This window comes from Physcomitrium patens, chromosome 8 (assembly GCF_059467195.1).
Source record: "Physcomitrium patens ecotype Gransden chromosome 8, ASM5946719v1, whole genome shotgun sequence".
Lineage (NCBI taxonomy): Eukaryota > Viridiplantae > Streptophyta > Bryopsida > Funariales > Funariaceae > Physcomitrium > Physcomitrium patens.
The window spans coordinates 16,716,245-16,736,794 of NC_143417.1; the positions used below are offsets into that span (position 1 = coordinate 16,716,245).

At 34.4% G+C, this 20,550-nt stretch overlaps 2 protein-coding genes across 2 annotated transcripts; both read left to right on the forward strand.

Moving 5' to 3' along the window:
* Positions 1 to 3,322: 3,322 nt before the first annotated feature.
* LOC112286011 (E3 ubiquitin-protein ligase RGLG3) lies at positions 3,323 to 6,236 on the forward strand. The gene is made up of 2 exons (XM_024527498.3): positions 3,323 to 4,413; positions 4,794 to 6,236. Exons 1-2 carry the CDS (start codon positions 3,810 to 3,812, stop codon positions 5,687 to 5,689), a joined length of 1,500 nt encoding a protein of 499 aa, XP_024383266.1. The 5' UTR covers positions 3,323 to 3,809; the 3' UTR covers positions 5,690 to 6,236.
* A 76-nt stretch (positions 6,237 to 6,312) lies between these two features.
* LOC112285310 (fe-S cluster assembly factor HCF101, chloroplastic) lies at positions 6,313 to 17,515 on the forward strand. Its single transcript, XM_073535665.2, is given in 14 exon segments — positions 6,313 to 6,511; positions 13,198 to 13,366; positions 13,508 to 13,550; positions 14,446 to 14,475; positions 14,558 to 14,608; positions 14,694 to 14,871; positions 15,124 to 15,153; positions 15,403 to 15,518; positions 15,652 to 15,739; positions 15,943 to 15,988; positions 16,174 to 16,307; positions 16,550 to 16,680; positions 16,869 to 16,985; positions 17,121 to 17,515. Coding segments are annotated over 14 exon segments (1,506 nt in total). The 3' UTR covers positions 17,295 to 17,515.
* Positions 17,516 to 20,550: the final 3,035 nt, after the last annotated feature.

Below are 20,550 nucleotides of genomic sequence, written 5' to 3' on the forward strand. Positions count from 1 at the left end.
TTGTGAACTAGAATAAACTTCCAATTAATACAAGTATATTTTAGTTCATACCTATTTGTCCACTCATGTCTTTATGGATCCAAATTCTAAATTGGCATGTATAATTTTTAAGCTTTATTTGTCATTTAGTAGAATGTTACAACCATGATACCTGAATTGTGATGTATCATATATATCTTTTGGTAGCATATATTATCATCCTTCTATTTTGACTTTGCTTAGATCATCCTTGTAGATTGTCTTCCATTCAAAAACAAGCAACGGCGTTGCCTAGAAGATGTTGGTATCAATTGAAAAGAAAAATAATCATAAATAATTCAAGCCAATTCTCAACTACTTGACATATTCATCGACTTTATATTGCAAAGTTTGAAATGTAATCTTATGAACCATCGCAAGTTAAATAATTTTTGAAATATTTGAGCTACAGATTGGTGCATCACTATGAATAATCTCAATTTATCTACTTTTTTAGAATCATCTACACACACTTCTTCCATTGCTTTGATTATGCACAATATCAACATCAGGAAAACTCAACTCCTATTATAAATACAATAATCTTCTATCAATTCTATAATATCCAATGTTGCCTAATTCATGAGAAGATCCAATAGTCAAAGTACTTAAAATCAATAGAAACCACCCTTTATATACAAATTCAGACTAATTAAGAACATATTCAAGACAAGGTTCTTTTTCTTACTCTCTCTATTGTTTCTCTTTAATTAATGTTTCTATTACTACAATAGCTAACTTGAAGGCATTGCCATACTATATGATACCTTTAGAATTAGCACTTTCATACACACTAGTATATCCAAGAAAAAACATAATAACAATAATAAGAAAAATAATAAAATATAACTTTCTTGTATATTTGTATACCAGACTATGAAAAGAACACTACTTACAACTTTGTCTATATTTGAGCCTTTTAATAATATAGTAGAAAAAAATAACAAGAAGAGAGAAATGGATTTGGGGAAATCCAAATTCCTATCTAAGATAATTCATCTAGAGTTCAAGGGGAGCTCATTTTTTTTTTTTTTTTTTAATATATATATAGATATTTTTAGATCTTTTATTCATCTATTATTTTTATTTTTTTAATTCTTTTTTCTATTCTTTTGATGTTGTTTCTATTTTTTTAAGGACTACTAATAAATAGGATTTTTTTATAAATAGGTTTGATCAATGATTCTTCTTTAGATTTCTATTTAATTCAAAATCAATAATAATTACTATTTTTAGACCATCTTCTAATATTAAATAACTTGAAAGAAAATTATATTTATTTTTATATTTTATCTTAAGAAATTCTATCTTAGATTGCATCTCTAATATTAGTAGTCTATTTTTTCTATTTGTCTAAGCATTCTACTATTAACTCACAAAACCTATGATTTAAAGTACAATAAGTATATTTTTTGTACTAAATATATATGTTAGTCAATTTTGCAACTCACACTTTCTTTGTTCTTTTCTAAGGTATTTAGAGGTGACCTCTTTCTTTAAATGCAACCATATAATCAACTTCATCTCCATATATTTCCGATTTGCTATGCAGTTTGATATCTTGTATCTTGTTGGGCATTAGCAATATAAAGTCATTGCAATAGTTGCTTTTTCTCTCTTAATATAAATACTAGCTAATCCACAAAGATTTATAGCTACTAAAATCTTAATTAATTATTCAATAAATATATTTTAAATACAAAGTATAAAATTAGATATAGTAATGGAATAAAAACTAAAAATTTGAAAGGAGTTGTTATCAATAGCTCAAAGCAGAGCAAAAGTACTTTTTTACTAAGCTTATGATCTAGAAAATTTGATAGTAGAGAATTAACCATTTGTATTAGTGATACAAAAAAGACACTCTTGAAAGAATAAAGGATATAATATCAAATTTGATATGGATCATAGAATTGACGTTCAAAACCAACTTGTAAAATACACTATTGTATGTTGAAATATACTTCAATGTTATGGAATTGAGATGCCAATTTTTTTGATGCTTTATACTGCCAATATAGATAGTCATTAATAACAAATAGTATATATTTCATAATAAGCGCCATGTTTCAAAACATGCATATATTTTGGCCAAATATAATAGTAACTAATAAAAATAATATATAGTATAAGGCTTTAATAAGAGCCATTCTAGAAGATTATTTGTATTGAAAAAATAAAAATATTTGTAGAATTTAAGTAAAGCATTATATATTTTTGTGTTGGTTCTATACAAACATATCTAGAATGTAATAATCTAAACATATTCTTTATTGGATTCATCAAAATTGAGTGCAAATATTACCTATATATAATTATAAAAGAAAATAATAGTATTACACTATATAAAGAAGGATGCAATGTTGACAAAGATGTAGAATTGTTCTTCAAAGATTTAGATTTTTATTAAGAACATAGATGCAAAATTTGGCACTTCATATAAATATTTGATTTGATTTGATAATATTTCATATGTGGTATTTATTATTATATACAATAAAGTCTCATTTTATTAATAGTTTTTATAATCACACTATTCTGGTTATTGCTTTTATTTTAATTATAAAAATACTTAGATATATAATGCTTGTAGAAAATGTTTTATGATTTGAAAAATAATTTAAAAATAAATAAATCTATATAATATCTTATACCAAAATAATATTTTAAAGAGAAAATTAATTAAATGATTTTTCTTGATTTTTTATATTCAAATATGATAATAAAATTTTACAATATTTTCAATAAATAATGTGTAAATTAAATATTCATTAAAAATATGAAATAAACTAAAATATAACCAATCTATATTTTATATCTTTTACAAAGAAAATAATCAATGATATATCCTTGTTTATAAAATATCTGTGTATGAAAAAAAATAATGAGAAGATTTTTTGAGTTGCAAAAATTCCTCCCAAAAAAAAAAAGTAACATGTCCACTGTTGTGTGTGACAACAAAAAAATACTCTTTTGAAGCAAGACTGATGGTTGAAAATTGGGATTGAGAGGCAGGCCCTGAACAAACTTCAGCACCCATGTGAATGTGGATCAGTTTGGGCCTAAGTATGGGCCCAATCAGGGGTAGAATATGGATAAGTGCGGGCCCAACTAGGAATGAGTTTTGAGTTCCCAACCTGCTCGCCCCCCCCTGGTTTCCCCACGTTTCCAGAAATCCGATCGGCGGTTGAGATTGAATCTGAGCGGCAGCTGTGATCTGACGGCTCACGATGGCGGAGCCAGTCGATTGAGTTGGGAGGTCCTTACGACACAATTCTTCGAGGGTGAGCTTGATTCTGGCTTCTTCACTGTTTCTAGAATGTGGTGGAGCCCCATCCGAGGTCCAGACCTGTTCCTCACGCTTCCATTGAAGCACCGCGGAACGCGATGTAGCGACTAATGCGTCCGTGGGTCCCAATCCAACCTAACAGATGTTTCGGATGCTGCCTCCTCCCGATCCGCCAAGCATATAGTCTGGATTGATGACATCGAGTAATGTTTTTGAAGTTTCTGGGTTTCTCCTCGTGACAATGAGGCGTTAAAGTGCGAAGTCTGCAAGGCTGTTAACGATTGCTGGGGTTGTCCCTCGGAAGCCACCTGTAAGGTTACTTGACGTAGAAGAGAGACTGTTGGTAACGTTAGACAGATTCAGACTTGGGTTTTTCTCTTGTGATCGCGTAATAGTGATTCAGTTCAGGTTTGGTCTTAAGGAAGGAATTTGAGCGTTATCTATTCAAAGTGGAAGGGTTTTGGTTTCTAAGAAAAGAAGAATTCTGAGTGCCGTGATTGTTATGGGCAATAGCGGCTCGTCTTCCTCGAGCAGGCACGAGCGATCGAGGGATTATGCCCCTCCTGCTCCGTCGACATGGCCTACTGGGCCGCGACACTCTATGATTCCCGACCGTAGCTACTCCATGAACCCGCGGTACTCTATGATCAATGATAATTATAGGTCCTTAGAGGAGGTTCAGCGCGCCTTGAAAGACAACGGGTTGGAATCGTCTAATTTGATAGTCGGTATAGATTTCACGAAGAGTAATGAGTGGACGGGGAGGGTTTCATTTGGTGGGCGGAGTTTGCACGCCATCGGACAAGAGCAGAACCCTTACGAGAAAGCACTCACCATCATCGGAACGACGCTGTCTCCATTCGACGATGATAACCTCATTCCTTGCTTTGGATTCGGTGATTCCACCACTCACGACAAGCAGGTTTTCAGCTTTTATTCCGAAAACCGCCCTTGCGATGGCATGGAGGAGGCTCTCGCTCGCTACAGGGCCATTTTGCCGCACGTTCGGCTCGCTGGACCCACTTCGTTTGCTCCCATTATCAACGCCGCAGTTGACATTGTTGAAGAAAGTGGCGGGCAATACCATGTTCTCTTCATCATCGCAGGTCTGTTTGCTACTCTTCCTACTATATTACTGCTCCATTCTATCTCTCAGGTCTTGAATATCATCTAAATCCGAACCTCTTCGTACAAATTTCAGCCCTTTTGGCAAGTCCGCACTTTTCAGTGTTTTGCGATGGTCATTTTTTTCTTTTTCTTTTTCTGTTTCTCACTTGAATAGGTCATGACCTATTGCGTGCATGGGTCTTCGTTGGATTTTGAATTTTGCGACGTAGGTTTACCTTTGAATCGTGAACCCTTTTGGGTTACTATTAGAGTCTTTGTTGACTTATATCCTTGGAAAAAGGAGAATGAAGTGATTTTCAATTGCCTTGATCTTGCTATATGCGCTCACATTGAATGGTGGACTTTTGTGATATTGTAGATGGACAAATAGAAGGCCCTCAGGAGCGGGCGACAGTTGACGCTATCGTTAATGCAAGCTATTACCCCTTGTCCATCGTCCTTGTGGGTGTTGGCGATGGGCCCTTCAGCATGATGAAAGAGTTTGATGACAATTTACCAGAGCGCACCTTCGATAATTTCCAGTTCATCAACTTCACTGAAATTATGCAGAGCAGGCTATTGCCGCAGGAAAAGGAGGCGAAATTCGCATTGGGGGCACTTATGGAGATTCCTTTACAGTACAAGGCAACCGTGAAGCTTGGAATCTTGGGCACCAGAAGAGGTCAGTCTCCCGGGGTTAGACCTCGTCCCCCGCCACCAAGGGTTTTGCAAATGGACGGCCTAGGTTATGGTCCGAGTCCTGGATCTCCCCAAACTCCGTCGTTCACGCACATGGACAGCCAAAAGTATGGGCGTTCTAATAACCCTCAAGCTCCATCGTCCATTTACAGCGAGTATTATTCACAGCCCGCACTGAGTGCTTATTCTCAATACGGTGGTTATCCACCCTCTTTTGATTCTGCTGTGTATCCTCCTCCTCCTGCTCCTCCTGGATATCCTCCACCTCCTTCTGCTCCCTCTGGACATCCTCCTGCTCCACCTGGATATCCTCCACCCCCTTCTGCTCCCCCTAGATATCCTTCTGCTCCTGCTGGGTATCCATCGTCCTCTTCTTCTGCTCCTGCTCCTCCAACCTACTTTCATTCTACCTCTGGAAACTCTGGTGAAAGGGATGCAGAGTGCCCTGTTTGTCTTTTAGACAAGAAAGATACGGCATTTAATTGTGGCCATCAAACGTGTCAGTATTGTGCCCAGGCTTTAACGAATTGTCCAATATGCAGGCAACCAATTTCGAGGAGGATACGCCTCTACTAGATTTGTCTTCACGTTGCAGGTGTAGCAGGTAATAGAACTGATTTTTAGGGCTGGATTGATTTCAGTTGAGGTAGATCTTTTGTCGACACTTGATCATCCCAAGCTGGTGAAGAAAAGCTTTGTATTAAGTGTAAATTCGGCATAATTGAGGTGTACGTGGGAGAGCAGCATGATTTTAGGTCATACTCAGTATATATGCATCTCAACACAGAGGCTTCACTGAAAATGTTATTAGGATATCTACTGCAATATTCTTATTCATTAGAGACGAATGGAAAGTAGAAGACGTGTCTTCATGCTAAAGTCGACCTAAGGCTATAAGTAAATAGCGTTAGTTTCAATTCTTTTCTCTTATTTTAAGAGTATAGAAAGAGCGTTATCCAAGCTGCTCTTATTACTCTAATTGTTTCTCCGGAATATTACTGTACAGGGATGATCAGTCGTACATTTTGCTCTCAATTTATGCCTTAATATATGTAAATGTACCTTCTGAGTATACAGAGAATAATCACAAATTTTGTTTGGAAATGTTCGATCTTTTGCTGGAGACTCACGACTCAATTTGGTTTGTTTACTTTCTCTTATCTGCCTTAAGCCAGAATTCTGACCAGAACTAACAGATAATGTTAGTGGAGATATTGCCAATTTGCTACGAACAGTCCATCATGCAACTCGTCAAGATTTCCAGCACTAGTAGCGCAACCCTCGTGCAAGTTATCATTGTTCGGAGTCAATCACTTGATCTTCCATTGCATACTCTGCTCTCGCCTCAAGCTTGCGGGCTGCTGGAGGCAGAGTTGTTCGCCAAGTCTATCTCAGGACGTTTAGAATGAGTAAAAGTGTGGGTGTTGGCGTGAAACACGTATGGTACAAGGTAGATGACCCATTAACGCCCAGTTAAGCAATTTATCATATCTGCAGTGGTAGTATGACGAGAAAAAAAAAAAATAAAAAAATAAATAAAAAAATCCTATGTAGAAAATCGGATTTCAAAAGGATTTCATATTTTTTCACTTTTTTTTTCTTTTTTTTCTTTTTTTTCTTTTTTCCCCGAAAAAAAAATTACCAAGAATTTTGGAAGTGAATGTTATGTTCATCCTATATTCATTATATAGGTTATCCTAATTCTAATCAATGGTTGATTGCAAAATTGAAAATACTTGATTCCTATAAATGATAATTGTTGTACCTAAATATGCTTTCAATCACACCTCATATTGTGCTACTTAAGGATGATAATACATAAATGAAGCAACTTTAATTCAAATATTTGGTTGTAAATAATCAATTAGTTCATTGTGAGATTTTTGCAACAACAATCACTTATTCTTACTCATCTCCAAACCCTAGTTCATTCATCTTCCAATGGCTTCTTTAAGCTTTCTCTTTCCAATATTTTATTGTATAGTCTATGCATGTAAAGAGGCAACAAAAAATTGAAACATAGTACAAAATATAAATTGTGTACTTTACATGAGTTACAAATAGTATAATACAATTTGTAAATTAGTATATGGCAAGGGTGCATCTTGAAAGGGAGTTTGAAAGTTTTTTCCTCCTTTGCACTCCTTACTAGAATTGAGGCACTTTAGAGCTGTATCCCTTACTTCAATCCCCTTTGTAGTCTATAAAACATGAGCCTCTATTTGCAAAGCTTGCAATAGTACCTTTAAGTGCATGGCCTCATTAAACATGACCTCTCGCTCGTATGCCTTGCAAGCACATTCTTTTGCTACTTTATGCTAATAAGCTTCTTTTTGTATTCACCTTTTGTCCAACTCCTTTTATTTTTTCTATTTTGCTTCTTCTTGTTTAATTTGTGTTCTTTTTTTCTTATCCATTCAAAATTTTGTTGTTGAATTTGTAGCATAATGCTCATATATTCCTAAGAAGTTAGTATTAGTGATTTAGAAATATCTACAATAGAATCCGTATTGCATTTCTTTGAGTTTAGCCTTTTTGTTATGGTAGGCAAAGTTGGAAAGTGAATTATAGATTCCAAGTTGGTGAATTAGAGGTCTAATTTGCCAACATCTTTCACCAATTCCTAATTAGACAAATTTGTATTGATGAAAATATATTTTGTAGTAGAATTGGGAGTCAACTTTAAGTTGGTTGCAATGTTGTTAGCTAGCATAGTAAGTAAATCTTTACTATTTGATCCCATGTCTAGTCTACTCTCACTTCATGCTATGAAAAATTTCTAACTTCTCCAACTGCAAAGTTTTCACCTTATTTAACTTGTTCAATAAATTGCCTATATATTTTGCTTGTACTGAAGTACTTGTCTATTATCATTTTATCTAGTAATAAGATTTAGGTAGTGCTAAAGCCTTTAATAATATTATTCATTGTCAAAGCCCACCTCAAATTCAAGTCATTGTCATGGACATACATATTTATTCTAATAATTATCTAGATATTTATTCTAATAATTACCTAGATGCTTCATAGACGTGGTTTCACCTTTATACGTGTCTATAGGAGATTAATAGGTTAAAAACTTGGCCAACAAGTTAACTACATGTCATACATATTGATAAGGTGTGGTATAAGCTAATAATATGGCTCACATATAGAAAACTTGTCTTATAAGTTAAGATACATATCTTATAAATTAGACACATCTTAAAGGTCCCATAGAACTTTGCCACATAGCTTCTAGTTAGCTAGTATATGTGGAGGTAAGAATGAAGCCTTCTTCATTCTTGTCAATGCCTTTCTAGTCCTTAGTCTTCTTTCAAGACTTTTTAGTCTTCTTGTCTTTGGTAATAGCCATTCCAATTTTGATACTATATTAGTTTTGAATGAACATTTTTTCTTTTTGAGTTACACAAGGATGTATTAAGTTTTTGGTTTTTTGAAATTCATGCCTTTGATAAATTGACATGAGTTCTAATTCATTGTTCTTGCCTTGTTTTTAGAAGGGAGTGGACTATTCTACTTCTATTATTAAGTTTTGAAGGTTGTAGACTATCTACCTTCAATCTGTTATTTTAGTTCCCTAATAGTGATTTTTTTCTTTAAAAAGAGTCAACTACCCCTCTTTATAGAAATTTTTTATTTGATATTAAAGATTGCAGATTACCCTTTTGTAATTTGATTTTCAAATTTATTTAAGTAAAATCTTGCTCTTAAGTCTTTTATAACTATCAATATATAATTTTTAATTGATGTTTCTTAAGTCTTTTATAATTACAAGAAGAATTTGTAATTTTTTTTTCTTCTAAAGACTACCAAAGTTTACTCAAATAATTTTTTGGTATAATTTATATCTTAGCTGATTACATCAATTACTTTTGCATATTATAAATCTTGCATTAGTATATCATCTTAGATGATAAACGTTACTTTTTTAGAACATCAACATACATTGCATTCTTTACAATATTATAAATAAACAAATCTTTATAAAAATCCAGCAAAATTTAAAATATGAAACGTGTTCTTTGCCAACCATTGAAAATTTGTATTCTTATTTCAAAAGAGACAATATATAAAAAATAAAAAAGTAATTTTACTTTGAAACTTCATTGCTATTAAATTATATTTTTTTTTCACTTTTTGATATTTTTTTCAAAAAATACAACCAAATACTTTACTTGTCACACCTTAAGAAATTTAAGACATGCCTTTTATGTTTTTACATAAGAGATATTTCTATGCTAATAATAACTCTTTGATGATCATTCTTTGTTGATGTGAGTATCTAAAGTTAAGGTTGATAATAAAATTTAGATCAATGTTTAATATCAATTACTGAATTGAGGTCAAATATTCTATTAAGATCAATCACTTTGCCAAGATTGATTACTTTATCAAGATCAAGAATTCTTCTTTATAGTTAAACTTTAAACCTATCTAAATTATCTTAGTTCTTTAATTTGTTCTTTATATCTTGTAATATTCTACTATTTCTAAGTAAGTCTTTTTCAAAGAGAAAGTAGACTATTAATAGAATTTGCTTAAGGTAGAACTTTAACTTGCACTTAATGAACTTTAACTTATAGCCATCCATTGGCTTACTCACTCTATGGTCTTAGCTCTAAATCTTCTTTAATCTTAAGTAAAAAAAAACTAAAAGTCTATATGAATTCTTTCTTGAATCATTTTATAATTTAAGACTTAAGATTTTCTTATGAAAAAAAAAGGTGGAAAAATGGACATAATTGAATGTTAATTTTAGTTTTATAATGATAAATATAAAATATAAATATAAATATTTATAGATTTTTTATGATAATTTTTTTTTATTACTTGATCTTAATAAATATACATATTTTTAACTACCTTAACTACCTAAGGTGGATTAACGACCATATGTTATTAACACATGGGTGGCTGAACATCTTTTTTTTATATATACTACTTATTTTTATTTCTATTTTACTTTATTTTTTTATTTTTGTACATTATTATTTTTTATGATAATTCTTTTTATACCAAGTCTTTTATTTTTATTTTTATTCTATTTATATTTAGTCTTTTCTTCTTCTTTTAACTCCATACACATCAAGTATTTAAACTTATTCCATATTTCTTCTATGTATGTTGATATATATTAGAGCAAAATAACAAAAAATATTTTTTAAATATTTATTTTTATTTTTATTATTAAATATTTATTTAATGATTGATTCCACTCTTTACTTTCTTCTAATAGTTCCATTTCTAAGTATGCATTCTTAAAAGTGAATTGGTCTACTCCATTTATAGTCCAGAAATCTTCAAATGATTGAAATCTATGTACAATTATTAAAAGAAATCAAAGATAAAATCTTTCTCTTAAAGCAAGATCAACAAAATACAACTTTTTGATTGCAAATCTTTATTGTCTTATTTTCTACTTATTTATAATCTTCTTCTAAACATTTTTTTTTTAGTAAAGATGCTTGATATGTGTATTATTGTGAAATCTATATAGATTCACAAATTTTAAAAATGCCATCAAAAAGTTTTTTTTGGGTACTTTTCATGGATTAAGACTTCATTTATATCATCATTAAGATAAAAAGAAAATTACTTGATGTATTTTAAAAAGATGCTATAGTAATTAAATTTCATATAAAATGCTCTTACATATTTTTATTTTAAAAATTACTATATTGTCTTCATAGCTTTGATATAGCTTATATCAATACATTGGCTAACCTCATCTTCTTCATTTTCTATTTGTATTTTAGTATAATCATGTTATTTATAGATGTTCTTGTAAATATTTTTCATAATTCAAATTTAAGCACCAAGTTCAATATGGATTATATATTTTAAAGTCTACATGAACTATAAATCATGCAAGAGCTAATTCTTACAAATTACAATAGATCTTCTCATTGAACATAAAACTTTGCATTAATAATCCTATTAATATAAATTTTTTCTCTTATTTTACTATCTTGGTGAAAAAGAAAATAAGAAGTGCATGTGTCAAAGTCATCTCTTTTGAAATTCAATAAAATGCACTCTTATAAGAATATTCTCTATAATGTGGTGTTCAAAAATATCCTCAATTATTTCAAAAGACTTAAATTCAAATACTCTTCTTACCAAGTTGGATCAATCTTTGGTATTTTATCTTAGAAGAAGTCTATTTGAAATTTCTAAACAATATGGATTTGCAATTATAATTTTAAATATATCTAGATGTTAAAAATATTAAATATTAGCCATAGAATCTTAAAAAATCTCAAACAAATATTTTATCTTTTTAATATGAATTGAAAAAAAATTATCTTTTGTTTTAGATTTTATAATACAAATTTATATTTTTGTGCATCTCTAAAAACATATGCTTGTCTTTGATAAATATTGGTGCATAACTTATCTTGATTCATATTCAAGTATCTCATCTAATTCTATTTGATTGTTGCTCAAGTATCTATTATAAATCCTTGTAATAACTTTCTATCTTGAAAGATCGTAGAATATTTGTTATATTATAGAAAAAATTAATACAAATAAAATTCTACTTTAGTGATTTGAATAATCTTTTTATTATTACCTCCATTTTCAGTACCATTCATGTATATATATATATATATATATATATATGTGTCTCATTTAGTCATGTCATTTACATTCTTTGCATGGAAAAATAATGACATAATAAAATGACAAGTATATAAGATATTTCTCATGAATTCATTGAAATAGAATCCTTCTCCATTAAACAATTATATCTCTTATTTCTTCTACTTTTGTTCTATTGCTAAAAACAATAACATCAACTTTGTTTAAAGTTGAATGTTTGTAATAATACTTGTTTGCATCTTTATCAAAATGAAGATTTATGCATATGTCATTACTACCCTCTCTATTTTCTTGCTTTGCATAATATTTTATGATCTTTGTGAAAAAGAAGAAAAAAACATATGATGGTTTTTCATACATTCTTGAAGCTTCCACATTGTTTGAACTAACAAATTTGCATTATATATTATTCTTACTCCATATGTAAAATCAACAACATACATGTAAAGGTACATATAACTTACTTTTGATCTTTTTTAACTAAAAGAACATCCATTTAATGGCCAAGTTTTTTAAATATACAAAAATTATATAGTTACAACCTTATAAGAGAATATTATCAATTTTTATATTAAGAGATGTAAATGCATGTGATACATTATACTAGCAAATATTCTTCTACATTCCTTGTTTTCTTTATCTTGACCATCAAATACCTATACAAATAATAAAAAGAGATCTTTTAAAGATGGAACCTTGATCTTTTGACAAAGAAAATATATATCAAATCTTAAATTTAGTCTTGACAATGGTGAAGTTTGTTTCTCCATCCAATGAAATATTCTAAAATATGATCATCAAACTTCCATATTTTCAACATATCATTTAGAAAAATGTTAAATAGACCAAAGTTTTTATTAAATCAACCTACCCATAATGAAGATATTTGGGAATCATGATGAATGTAGTTGGTTTTTTTTGGTTTCAGATCTAATACTAGAGAAATGAGTGTAGATTTTTTTTTTTTTTTTATTTTTTTTTTTTCATCATAATAGTTATGATGGATGGATCAAATTAGTAAAAACTTGGATCCATTTAACATTCCACATCATTTATTCTGATTTTCAAGATAAAGTTGTTGCATTTGTCTACTATATTTTCTCACTATATTGTATTCCTTGCTTCTTCTTTCCAATGTGAATGTATTGTTTATTCATCTTGTGTCTTTTGTGCAATTTCTTGATAATTCAAAGACTGAGAAATATCTCTACAAATACAATTATTTACATTGCTAACACCATGTCATGTTTTCTAATATTTATTCCATTGTCTATATTAGTTAACTTGTGCACGTGTTCTTTGTGTCAGTTGTATAGGTCAAAGATTGGATATAGACACAACATTGTTCAAATCATTTTTTTTCACACCAATCACCTCTAATATTGAGCTTGCTTGCTAGGCATCGACTTGTTTTCGTTGCTCTTCATCTTCACATGTTCTTTGTCTATGTTGTCCAATACGCTGGCAATTGCACACAGGCACACCATTGCTGAATCGTCGATTAGTGACGGCATGGATGCTTGAATTGTGCTCTCAACTCTTTGCCTGCATTTTAAGGTTCATGACAGAAGTGGGGTTTAGCAAAAAACTGGACATTGTGGCTTGTGTTTGGATCACTCTGAGGCTGGAGCTCATCAGCTGTGTGAGGTGAGCTTGGTTTGGGAGAGATGACGACGTCGCTAGCAGCAGCGCAGTTGCAGAGGCTTCCCTTGGAGGATATTGGAGCTACATGTAAGTCCAAAGAGGTTGTGGTTAGAAGCTCATCGATTAGGGTTCGGGCGGTGGCAGCCCTGGGTCGGTTTTGGTTCCAATGAGTCAGTTCGGAGGTCAGGTTTGTGCAATTTGCTTTTGTTTTGTTTTTTTATTTCTTTTCTTTTATCTCTTTTTCACTTGGTTCCGTCATTTGATCGTTTTGTAATATTTCAGTGTGGCCTCTATTCGGAAAAAATAAATATTTGAATTGAACGTTTTCTTGAGTTTAGTTTGGCAATTTTGGTTCTTGGATTTGGAGATTGAAGGCGTGAAGCAGTTGACGAGGAAGTGGAGGCCGCATTTGTTTGAGATTAATTTGGAAATTTAGTATGAGGTGCAAAGTAGCTGATTTTCGTCGCATTCGTTTAGAGATTTGTATTCAATTTCAGAAGTGTTGGAATTTATTTTTTGCAATTCAATATAGTATAACTGCAATTCCTGGTCTTAGGATGGGCTGTACTCTGTAATTTCTTCTTGCGTATTCTTCTTGTCTTCGTTTCAAAATTCTCAAATGATGTGCTGCTTTGCTTCTAATAAATTTTTTTATTTCAGATTACATAAATGTAACAACATTAGACCCTGGATTGATAGAACGTATCATCATTAATGAGATGAGGTTTAGGTCTTTCAAGTAAACATCTCCTGCAAGCACAGTACAGGGCGAAGCTCAAGTTAAATGTTGGACCCTATAGCTAATGCTGGGTGCAAGATTTTTTGTTAACCCAGAATTAGCTATAGGGTCCAACATTGCCTCTGCGTTCAATGGAATATGTGAATTAGATGAGATTAGCATGACATCTTATTTAGGGTAACTAATTCGCTGTTAGAACTGAACGAACTTATTTTTCGACGCTCTTGCTTTGATAAACCTGAGTTTCAATGGCTGTTCTTACGTATCCAAATATTAAGGTCCTTAATCACAAATTATTGACCCTGATATTGGCTCGGACATATTTACTTGTGGCTTTATCAAGGGACTGGCCATTGAGGAAGATCCCGGCCAGGTACTCACATCTTCCTCAATGCGTACTCATGCAGTTGGGGTAGTGTTGAAAGTAGAACTCACAATCTTCTGTTGTCTTTCAGGTCTCTTTTCAGCTGGAGCTTTCGACACCCGCTTGCCCAGTGAAGGACATGGTATGTGTTGCTACTTAACAGTGACTAGGATGCGAAAATGCAATTTTATACGTATAGCTATAGCTGATGAATTCGTGTGCAACAGTTTGAGCAACAAGGCAAGGAGAAAGTATCAGCCATACCATGGGTTAATGGGGTTGATGTGAAAATAACTGCAAAACCTGCTGAACCGCTTATTGCAGACGATGTTCTTGTTGGATTTAAGAAAGTCTTCAACATTGTGGCGGCATCAAGCTGCAAGGTAGCTGAACCCCACATCATAGGTTTGGGATTTTCAAACTTAATAAATTAGTATAGCTTCCTACCCTTAGAACACCTTTACGAACTTGCTACTTGTCTTGCTACTTGTCTTGCTACTTGTCTTTGCTGGGGTCATCAATCAATTTCTCTCTACCACGGATTGGTATGGCAACTAATCTGTACTAACTGTGCGCATGGCCCTTCCTTTCTTCAATTAGTGACAGTCTTTCTTACTGTAGCAGTTAAATTTTGAAGAATCATGTACTCTTTTGCAGTTCTTGAAATTGTGGAGCGAATGTTTGCAGGTTGGACTATTTGGTGATTGACATGCCGTCTGGTACGGGAGATATTCCGCTGACTCTATGCCAGATTGTCGTTAAATTATCTTGCGGCAAGGGTGTCTTATAAGCTGTCAGCGAAAGGATTTTGAACAGGAGCGGTGATTTTCCTTAGCAGTCTACCAGCGCTATGGTTTGAATTGAGCAGCAATTGCATTCATATTTTCAATCAAATTAACCGATCTTCTCTATAAGTGCTTTGCTCTGATGCTTTTTGATATGCCCTCGTGGCTCAGGTGGTGCCTCTGACAGCAGCCATCATAGTTACAATACCTCAGAAGCTGGCATTCATAGACGTTGCGAAGGGAGTGCGCATATTTTCCAAACTTAAGGTCTACTCTTATTCCTGTTTTAAAATTTACTTAATATTTCAACTTTCACTGAAACTCTGATCAGAGCAGATGCAGAAGAGACTAAACCCTAAACTCTGAGCGTCCGTACTAAACAAATTTCTGTGTTTTGCAGGTGCCGTGTGTTGCCGTTGTGGAGAATATGCGTTTCTTTGAAGGTGATGATAAGCGCAATTATTCATTCGGGAAAGGATCTGGCGCTCAGATATTCTTTATTGACATCTCGTAATTCCAGTGTAAATGGTCATTCATAGGGGTGCGTACCCGATTATTCATGTAATGAAACCATTAGGATTATGTTCCGTTAACTCTGCACTCTCATTTTAAAATGCAAAGGTGCATGAAATATTCTCTAACTGTTAATAAGGATCTGGTTTATGGGCTGACAATTTAGATGTGCATGTCGAGGTAGTCCAACAGTTGGGCATTCCACACCTGTTCGAACTTCCCTTCGGACTCGAAGGAAGTTCTTTTTTTGACATTCTCTGTAACTCATGCTAGCGAATTCTGCCTGTTTCGTGAGTTGTCTATGCTTCACATGTTTTGGTTTGAGTCGACATCACACGAGATTAAATGGCTCCTGAATATGCGATTTTCTATTTTAGAGTGCTGCGACATTGATGGTATTTTTCTCCCAACATTTACAGCTTTCTGCTGCCGGAGATAGTGGGAACCTAGAAGTGGTTGTGGACCCATAAGGTCAAGTTGCCAACACCTTTTCAGATATTGGGGTCTGTGTGGTGCAACAATGTGCCAAGCTTCGTCAAGCAGGTAACTGATCTTTGTTTATTCCGTTGCATTGGCCAGGTGAGAATTTCTGAGCATACTGAAGACATTCGTTTGATTGAACTCAAGTGATTACGTGCAATTCTGGATGCCAATGTAACACCGTCGGATCCTGACAGAATGGTATTTATTAATATTTTGGCTTCATAAAATGTACTCGAGTTTGAGGATTTGCTTATCAGTTGATTAGGTTTTATTTCGGAGGTTGATGTGTGTTTCACCTGCAGTATCGACTGCGGTGACGTACAACAAGGCTATAAATGCACTACGAGTAAAGGCTCCTGGATCAACTAAAGAGTTTCTACTACATCCTGCCACTGTCCGTCGAAATGATCGTTCTGACAAAAGCATTTTATGAGTTCCTGTTTTTGAATAGTTGGGAATTCGATAACAAGATCATTTTATTGAGGGTGAAGTTCATGAAACATTCAACGTTGTAATATGCTTTAAATTTCTGCTGACAGCATAGCAGAATCGCGAGATTTGGGATTGAAATTACTGTTCCGTTTATACTAAAGTTTTGTTATTCTTTGACTGTAGAACAAGTGGTCAGGAGAACAAAAGCTACGGTATACTGATGTGTCTAAAGATATCCAGCCAGAAAGCAGTAGACCTATGGGCAACTATGCTGTTGTCATAAATTGGCCGGATGGTTTCAGTCAGGTGGGAATCAATTAGAACATCTTCAACCGTCAATAACATGAAACAATCACCGACTAAAAATTTGTAACCGTTTCTATATTATTGAATCTGTTACTATGTCGATGTCACTGACGGCCTCCTGTTTGTGAACTGCAGATAGCACCCAACGACCAATTGGCATCAATGGAACGCCTGGTTGATGTGCCCGAGCCTGTTTCTGTTCTCGATAACTTTAGAAGTACCGACTCTAATCTGGAGATACCTGTAAATGATGGAGTAGCAACCATTCTCAATCGTGCCAATAGCGTGGCCACGAGATTACATTCTTGAATTGTTTTAGGAAACTGAGCTGTAGCATTACTTATTTTCAGTTTTTCGCTTAAGTATGCCAAACTATGTAGTAATTTAGTAACTTGTTTTTGACAGAGATTCATAGCAGCCTAGTTCGACTCGTGGCTAATGATCCCGCGTTTGCTCCCAAGTTTTTCTGCGAGAATGTTCTCAGATCTGTACTTCCCTTGACCACTAATAGAATGAGGTTTACCGTAGAAGAGTGATATGAGTCAAGTAGTGCTAGTGAAGTGACTATTTCTTTACTATTGCTTCAATGTGTTTTGTTTTGGTGACACATCAATCAAATGCACGCTTTCCATCAGAAGAAACAAGCATTTGACGAAGGACTGTAAAATAAAAGCCAGTGTTGGAAGGTCAATACCGCAAGACAACCAATAATGACCAAAGTCTCATGTGGCAACAGTACGACCTCAACATTCCACGACTAATGCAGAGGGGTACTAGGATTGACAATTGGAGTTCTCTGCTTTAGGTAGACTCAACTTATGCGGCCCTCGTACCTATGATACTACTCTGTTTAATGATGAATGTTTTTGTCCAGTTCAAATAACTGTCTCCTTTCAGACTAAAAAATAGATTGAAACAGTGGTGATCTGTGAAAATTTATTGCCAATTTAACCTCCAGACCAACTTTTTCCCCGTCCATAGCAACTTTTCCAATTACATTCCATTCAGGTACCCATTGACCAAGGTAAGATTAAACTGAAAGGTTGATTTGGGAGTAGGTGCCGCTTTACACCTAATTTCAGCTAGATTTCAAAAATTTAGGATATAATTTTATTGTTATTTCTACTGAAGGGGGAACCCAAAACTGATAGTTGAAGATTACTATATTCATACGTAGAGAATTTAATGAGTGACAGCTGCGACCTTAAATATGTTACAGTGTGAAGGTCTCAGACTAGTCCTCAAAACCAGCAAACTGTGTGAAGTGTTCATTCGATTCCTACACACCGTTCTTTTGGCATTGCTGACATTGTCGATGCATGGATTTTAAACTTTCATTGAACACAAATTGGGTAGCTGAACAATGCGATGCATGGGGAGGATGTCGAACGAAGATTCGAACACATGAGTCTCGGTGGCGAAATCCTGAGGGGAGAACTTGAAAACCCTTCCGTGCATAAGTCTCCAGCACCTTGGAAATTCAAGTACAAGAGAATTTGAAACATCGTTGGTTGCATTTCATGCGATCATAACTTTGACTAATTGGAAAATGTAGGTGACCAATTTTAAGCCACTACATATTTTTCTCATGTTAATGTAACAAGTATCTATACAAAATTCATGGAATCTTGGGTTCATCCACATGAACCTGGTGGTGTAAGACTCTACCAACTGGTGATTCTTCAACTGGCAAAAATTGGGCGTAAATGCACAATTTTTTTGTGCAGTACTGCTCTTTCTCTCGAATTAGTGCCTCTACATCCACCACTCCCCTTGAAGTTGTGACTCTCATTGTAGTGAAGGAGAAGGAAACTTCGCATAATTGTGATGGGTGCGGTTCTACTTGCTAGTGAGCTAATTTATACAATTCCGTATTGAAAACCCACTCTCGTCCCGAATCTTTGAATGTTCGGCACAAGTAAGCCACTGCAAGGACGCCCGAGTCCAACCTGATCATAACTGTCATTTAAGCATTAATTGCATTAATTGCAACTCTTTGCTTTCCCACCTTCCCATAAATTCATCTTCGACGCGCCACCATCACCCTCACATCCCTGGTCCATCTTGTCGCTGTCCGTCACACTTGAATCTCCGCGGAACACCAAATTCTTCCTATGGGTATGCGACGAACCGAAAACCTCTTTGAAGGCGTCAGTAACTGACGTCGTCTGCTGCAATCGTGACCGCAACCACTACCGACGAATCTTTTGAAGACTCCACTAACCCAACCAACACGCACAAAGCTAAGCTCCTGTGGCAATATTCTTCAACCCTTTGGTTGAGCGATGGGAAATTCGAACACGATCACTTCCAACTGTCAAGTCCGGAACCAACAACGACGAGACGACAAAATTCTCACCCAGTTCGGTAGTTCACAAATGCCGGCGCCTAGATCCTCAGACTATGTGATGGACTTTAACCGTCGCGCAGCACAGTAGTGCAATCGTGCGATTGTGTAATAATCAGCGCTTACAGTGAGCTTGCGATGGAGGCATAGAGTCAGAATCGTTTGCTTCTAGAGTGCCGCAGTATGATATATAGCGGTCTATTCACAAGTGACGTAGTGATGATGCGCACAGGGTGAAGGAATTCTCAACTGGCTATCTGCTCCGGGTTCGGCGCGCTTGACTTTGGTGGCCACAAGGCCGGTACATGCCATAGATAGCAGTGCGCTGTAGCAAGGGCAAGCACTTTTTCAACTCTGTGGAAGGCTTTGACACATAGGCGGCAGTTAGAAGTTGACCAGTTTCAGTGTCATATCGAAATGACACGATATTCTCTCGTCCAGTTCATTGAATGCGCAATACTCGCTACGTCTCCCGCGGCATTGACTAGAGATGTGCGTTGTGGGAGACGACGCCAGCGGCGACCGTTCTCCTTGCCTCACCTGGCCAGTGCTGCTTATAACCACCATCGCCCTGTCGCACCCGTTTCCTGCACCACATACTTCAAAAATAAACATGTTACATTGTTTCTCTTGTACATTTTATTCTTGTGCCTGTAAAAAATAGTCTTTTCATGAACATGCGCAATGAAAACGTTCATACAGAGGTGGGTTCAACGCTTGCTGTCGAGTGCATCTCTCTTGAAAATTTATTTAAACACCTGTTTCTTCCCCAATTATGTCATTGAACTTGACAGTATTCAATATGCTTTCTTTTTATTGTTTTAAAAAAACATCAGTGGGCAAGGTCTTGAAACATTTAGAAAATAATTGGGTAATGTCTGATAAGATAAAATAAGAAGAATGATCAATTTGTATGTAAGTGAACAAAAAGGAGATATATATATATATATATATATATAAAGGAAAATGTTAAATTGACCCCACCATCCATTAATTTGACCCATTAATGACAACCAACAATACATCCTATCCAGATCCCTCCATTCTTTGTTCTCCATGTCCCAACTCCTTCATCTCCTGTTTCTTGTTCAAACCCCCTCGTCCTCCATTCCTGTTCCTATTCATAGCCCATATCCTTCATCCCAATTCCCTTATACTTTGTTCTTGTCTCCAATCCCTGTCTCTTATTTCCATTCCATGTGCCTCTTTCCTATTCCC

Bases quoted from the DNA above. Each gene is read 5' to 3' on its own strand.
- LOC112286011 (XM_024527498.3), top strand. From the start codon at position 3,810: ATGGGCAATAGCGGCTCGTCTTCCTCGAGCAGGCACGAGCGATCGAGG. The intron at 4,414-4,793 runs GTCTGTTTGCTA...GTGATATTGTAG, and splicing joins TGTTCTCTTCATCATCGCAG to ATGGACAAATAGAAGGCCCT.